Here is a 6,735-nt window from a genome sequence, read left to right on the forward strand (position 1 = left end):
AATACCACAGAAAACACCGAGGAAGGAAGGTGTGACCAATCAGAGACCTCAGAAAAGAAGAAATGGTATGCCTGTAGGCCATTTGGGACACAGCCTTAAGGAAGGAGCAATGTGACATGATGCCTCAGAGTCAGAACAGTGGTAACTGTAATACACTGAGAACCCTAGTGTGTGTGTAACAGTGCACCATGAAGTGTGTAGAACAGTGACAGTGCTGTATTAACTGCAGTTATGAGTGGTGGCAATAAACTGAATTATCTAATCCAAACCCCGTCTAATAATCACACCAACCTAAATCATGACAATATCTTAAAGTGAACAGAATGCAGTTGACAGCATCATAAATATATGTCTGTAATCTGTTACAGACTGTTACTGTAAGAGACTTGGACATGAACCTGTTATAAGATAAAAAATCAGAGTAGCAGGTGTCTTAGTTGTCTATCTGCCATGTCAATCCTATGGTCACCCCACACCAATGAACTGCCCTCACACATACACTTCAGTGTGATAATGCCTACATAACATGAAAGTGCACAGGGGAACATCACATTTATCACATACGTTAGGTTCATGCTCATTCCTCGTTGTGAATGGAACATATATATCACACTGCAATTGCTTTCCTTCGGGTGGCCAATACTGTTTGCTGCTGGCTTCCAGAAGCTTAATTTTCATCACTGCTTATAAAGTAGGTGTTTGCCATTATGTGGCTTGATTACAAAACACATACTCTTCTAGTTTTCAACAGTTGTAGGTTCCACTGCATTCCCATACTCATCATAGGAATTTCCATCTTGAGGTGTATATTTGCACATGAATATTTCTTATTTATATTGTGACTATTCATTTCTGTTAGAGGCTGAGTCAACCCCAACGCCATAGTGCAGCTGGAAATTGATAAATCCAATGACCTTATCAGGAATCAAACCCGTGACCTTCTGGCTTGTAGCACACTATCTCAACCAACTACACTACAGCGTGCCCCATTTTCCTTGGGGGTCTGAAGAAAACTATAAACTACCTCACCATTCTTAGGTCAAAATAGTTTTCTGAACATTTCTGTTTTAGAACATCTGGAATTATATACAATAAATTTAATATAGCTGGTTCTATATAACATCTTACAAGGACTAGTCTACTACGAAAATCTCTCATACATTTCATATAAATTAATACCAAATTTTGAGAACTCAGCTTTACAAAAGGTAGGAAAATGTTGAACATTTGTCGAATACACATAATTAACATTAAACAGACTTCTTTAAATTCCACCTGGTTCTAATATGGTTAAATTAATGTAAAACAAACCAAAATTCTCACTATGATGGCATGCAAATGGATACACTGCATCCCCCATGAACTGTTTAAGCCATCTATGAATCATTCTGTCTGAAATCATGAGTTAGTTGGAATTTGTAAGGATGGATATTTGAAACAGAAATATTCACTACACCATACGGCTCCTAATTTATCATTCCTGACAGCATCCATAAATGAAGAAAAACACATGAAGAAAAGTTCCACTGAGAACTCCGGTTTTTGTCAAGTATGCTGTCCAGAAACAATAACTAAATTTCACAAATTATATATCTTAATCAGTTTTAATATTTTTAGTAGTATACAAAATGTGTGTATAATGTAATAATTACCATATTTCATCACATAATTCATCCTCCTAAAATTATGCAACAAAAAATTTGAATGCATTATGTAATGATTTATAAAATGGGTGTGCCATAAAGTAAAAAGCAAAGTTGTCACTGTTCTTCACTAATTAAGCACTATGCCATGAAGGTGTATGGGGGAGTGGACATATAGATCAGCATTCTCTTGACCACATCACTAGTTGGAGGTTAATGGTCAACTTCACATCCTGGCTGCTTTACCCCCGGGGAAAGAACACCCTGTACCCATTGGATAGGAGTCTGGGTAGGCCCCAGAGCTGATCTGAACATGGAGAAGAGAAAATTCTTACCCCTACTGGAACTTGAACTCCAACCCCTTGGTCGTCCAGCCCAGTGGTTCTCAACGGGGGCCATATGGCACCCCAGTGGGTCAAGCCATATTTCTGTGGGGCCGCAGACAAAATTTGGAAAAATGGAGGGCCATGGAAACTGTTGAGTGGGCCACAAAATTTTCACTTCTAAAATAAGATTATTAATAATTTAAAAAGAAATAAAAATGCCAAATGGTCAGTACATATACTAACACAATAACTCAATGACCTTGTTTTTGTGTACCTTACTTAGAAGGGACAGAACCTATTGTACTTAAACAACAACCTTAGAGCTGGGAATTCCAAGTACCGGTAAACAGGTACGCGCCGTCTCAGAGCAGGTAGAGCCCTAACGTATCCTTTATTTTCCTAAATATCTCGCCTTCCTCTCATGAGTTTTACTGCCACCTTTTCAGTAAATTTCAGGTGTTCTTCTGTTCAGTATTCGAAGTGTTTGGAAGAAGACATTTTTCCGTGCAAGTTCTATTATTGTGGCAGTTCCCTACTTTGTAGGTAAGTTACAAACTCCAGCTACTATTTTTCAACAAATAAGCATTACATTTCATTACAGTGTATTACAAGAATATCTCATTGACCTGCAAAGTGATGTAACAGCCAAAGCTAGATTAAAAAACGACAAACAACATTTCTGGATACGCAATGAAATTGCCGATAAATTTCCACAGCTTTGGGAGAAGGCAAAATTGTTTTTTATCAGATTTCCTACTTCATATCAAGTTGAATCTGGATTTAGTCGAGTTCTTCATCTGCTATCAAAGGCTCGTAACTGTCTTGATATTGTGAAGAGAGGTGATCTTCGATTATCTCTAACAATGCTGCAACCAGATATACACAAACCTGCTTCTTCTCATCAGCTGCAAGGATCTCACTAAACCTAAGGGACGCTACTATTATTGTAATATTTTTTGTCAGGAGCATAATTATAAACTGTAAATAGACAGAACATTATATAAGTAAAAATTATGTTATAAATAAAGGTTTTTGTTAATAAACCCATTTCTTATTATCAATATTCCTTATGCTATAAACAAATAATAATTGTTATAAATAAAAGTACAGTTGATAAAGTACATATTTATAATCAATATTACATTTATTATAATTAAACAATATGTGGGGGGGGGGGACAGAACTGAATGAAAGTCAGAAGTGGGCCACGAGCAAAAAAAGGTTGAGAACCACTGGTCCAGCCCATAGCTAGTTGCTATACCAACTAAGCTATGCCAGTTCTCGCTGATTATGTCATGTTTATTATAATTTATACACTCTACAAGGGGTACATGGTACTGTAGTTGGTTGAGGCACAATGTTACAAGCTGCAAGGTCGCAGGTTCAAGTCCCAATGAAGTGGATTTTTTTTTCAATTTACCTAATCCTTCCAGATGCAGGAAGGCCCTGGGCTTGACTCAGCCTCTAATAGAAATGAGTACCAGGAATCTTCCTGGGGTGGTAAAGGGCTGACAACCTTACCGTCATTTGTCAGCCGATTGTCTAGATAATGCGGGACACTCAACGCCTCACAACCCTATGGGCCTCCATGGCCTGTTACAGGGATAGCTTTATCTTTTTTTATACAGTCTACAAGTACAAGTAGCTTTCATTAAATGCTGTGCAAATAAGCTTTCCAAACAGTAAACCATAAATCATTAAGTTCAGATACAAGTTTATTATATATACTACTCGTATATCTCAGTTTCTATATCAAGCCAGAGTTCCTTCAGTGCACATCAGTAACACTGCGTGACTCAATGGCATGCAACAAATTACATGGAATGTAACATATGACAGAGTGATTCTTGTTTGTGTTGAATATAATGTCTACCCTCTCACTTGTCATGCTCAGATTTTATACCTAGCGCTATCCCATTCAGACTTTACCAAACAAAATTACTTACTGATCTTGTATTTCAGGTAAAAAAATATGTGTGAAATATACAGTGATTTGAAGAAAGCAGTCTTCTGGGATTTGGCACCGTGTATATGTGGTGTTAACCGACGTTTCAGAGGAACATCGGTTAACACCACATATACACGGTGCCAAATCCCAGAAGACTGCTTTCTTCATAGTCGCCGCCATGAAAACCTCAAATCTTACATACAGGGATTTGTTGCTTTAATTCTGCAATGAAAAAATGAGGGTGAATATATTACATAATTGGGTAAATTATGTAATGAAATATGGAAATAGGATGATGGATACTGCATTCACCCAACATCTTCAAAACCTGGTAAGCTAGATCTAAAAGAAAGGCAAAAATGAATGACACTGCATTACAAAGTTTACCTGCAGCAAACTAAGTGGGTGTGGTTTCTGAGGAAGTTCACCATTCATGGCTGTAGCAGGTATGACTTTACCATCAGACACCTGCGCAAGCTGCAAATGAAAATGTAAAAGGAAAGAAAAGAAAAGAAAATGCAAAAGAAAATGGAATGAAGTGTAAATAAATAAAACATGCTAATGTAATTAAGCTAGGTTAAATATTTCATACTTATTAAACACTACAAAATACATTTACACACCCATTAAAAAAAAACCGCAAACAACTTGGCTATTGTAACAACACAAGGATAATCATGAAAGGAGTAATTACTAGACATTTTACACAACTTCAAAATAAGCAAGTCCACTGTTCAAAAACAATAAAAATAATCAGCATGTTTACAACCCAGAAATTACTGACACCAAAAAAAAAAAGTCAAATTTCATGCTTATATTAACAGAAAAAATTAAGGGAAATACTATCATCATTTACTGACAGCTTTGTAGGTTTTTAAAATTAATGGTACAGATAGAAATATCACTGCATACAATTCCTAAGAACACTACTAAACTGATAACTGATCTTTATTAGACTTATTTGGATACATGCAAGAAAGTCTAAAACCAAGCCTTCACTTGGGGTCTCATACTTATCTACGACTGGACCAGAGAGACTTAAACAAGCATGACATTTGTCTTGGGCAGAATACAAGAACTAAAGTGTTTACAAAATGATTTAAATTGCTATTTAATTTTGTACACGGCTGAAATCATATTCACTTTTATTTTTACTAGCTAAGTTAAAGATTATTACACACTTATTATGAACATGGGGGCATGCGGTAGCATAGTTGGTTGAGGCACTATGCTATGAGTACAAGTCTGAAGGTTGTGGGTTCGAGTCCTGATGAGGTGGATTTTCTTTTCCAATTTACCTGATCCTTCCAGCCGCACAATGGCCCTGGGGTTGACTCAGCTTCTAACATAAATGAGTACCAGGAATCTTCCTGGGGGGATAAAGGGAGGCTGGTGCATAAGGCTGACAAACTTATTACAAATGATAAATAATTCTGTCCAGTGTGACTGTTGAAGCTTTTACTATTTCACTTCTTAGCACCCTAACATGTTTTGGTCCCTACAGACCATCATCGGAGGGAACATCAATACTTTTAGAAACTGCTATTACATTGGGTGTTTTGATTTTTAAAATACATAAATATACAATATTTGTAATATACACTTTATACAAAATCCAAAATTTCTTACAACTACAGCAACTGTCCTTGATGCATTAAAGTTTTTTTAAAAACTTTTGTTATTTAAGTTAAAATTCTTTAACCGAATAGGTTCGTGTCCTTTGTCCTTTCATTTTTCTTGATGGGGCCGAACTTGTGCCGCTTGTCTTTCTTCGGAAGGTAGTTCTTGTTGTCGTCCTATGTTTGTCCGTAGCGTGCTGCGTTGTTTTAACTTAAATAACAAAAAAGTTTTTAAAAAAAACTTGAATTCATCAAGGACAGTTGCTGTAGTTGTAAGAAATTTGGATTTTGTCTAAAGTGTATATTACAAATATTGTATATTTATGTATTTTAAAAATCAAAACACCCAATGTAATAGTAGTTTCTAAAAGTACTGATGTTCCCTCCGATGATGGTCTATACGGACTGAAATATGTTAGGGTGCTAAGAAGTGAAGTAGTAAAAGCTTCAACAGTCACACTGGAAGGAATTGTTTTATCATTTGTAATACCGTTAGTGTGATGGACCAGAATGAAACAAATCAAATTCTGACAAACTTACCGCCATCTGTGAGATAACTGTCTACAGAAAATGTGGCAGCCTTGAGGTCTCACAACCATATGGGCCATCATGGCCTGTTATAAGGATAGCTTTACCTTTTTTTATTATGAACATAAACATGTTTTATCTGTTCCTCTACTGTCAGTATTTCAAACCAAAAATGATTACACGGATCTCAATGAAACTTCGTACTGATGGTCTACATCAAAATTGTTAGCAGGCAAATTTAATTTTTGTCTGTACTAGTCCAATGAAGCTCAAATAATACACTGTCAATTTTCTAAAAAAATCCATCACCTGCAGAAAAAACTGCATGCATGGAATACAAGTATCCTTAAGATTTAAAATACTTATTTCAACATTTATTTATCAGGAAAATATTTAATGACACACAATGAAGCAGTTTTTAATTTGATACAGTGTGACATGTGAAGTGCAATGAGCTGTGCGCCTATAGATATGCAAGGTAGAACTGAGTGGATATAACAACAAAAATATTAGTACTGTGACATGTTGATCCCTACCGCCCCAGCTCCACGTAGCGGTAACTTAGCGCTCGCGTAATAGGCAAGCAATCACCCCGCAATGCGCAACGCGCGGTGACGTCACGAGCGGAGCCGAAGAGAGCCGAGCGGAGCCGAAGAGAGCCGAGCGGAGCC

At 36.7% G+C, this 6,735-nt stretch overlaps 1 protein-coding gene across 5 annotated transcripts in view; it reads right to left on the reverse strand.

Annotated features, from left to right (window-relative positions):
* The window catches only part of LOC111868730 (eukaryotic translation initiation factor 4E transporter), a 102,083-nt gene that overhangs the window by 35,736 nt on the left and 59,612 nt on the right, over nt 1-6,735 (reverse strand). For 4 of the 5 annotated variants that reach the window (XM_023859656.2, XM_023859658.2, XM_023859659.2 and 1 more), the window contains one exon: nt 4,305-4,394. The exons of the other annotated variant lie outside the window; for it this stretch is intronic. In XM_023859656.2, coding sequence (XP_023715424.1) covers nt 4,305-4,394 — 90 coding nt within the window. The remainder of the gene's footprint in view (nt 1-4,304; nt 4,395-6,735) is intronic. 5 annotated transcript variants of the gene reach the window in all.

This window comes from Cryptotermes secundus, unplaced genomic scaffold (genome assembly GCF_002891405.2).
Source record: "Cryptotermes secundus unplaced genomic scaffold, Csec_1.0 scaffold13, whole genome shotgun sequence".
NCBI lineage: Eukaryota > Metazoa > Arthropoda > Insecta > Blattodea > Kalotermitidae > Cryptotermes > Cryptotermes secundus.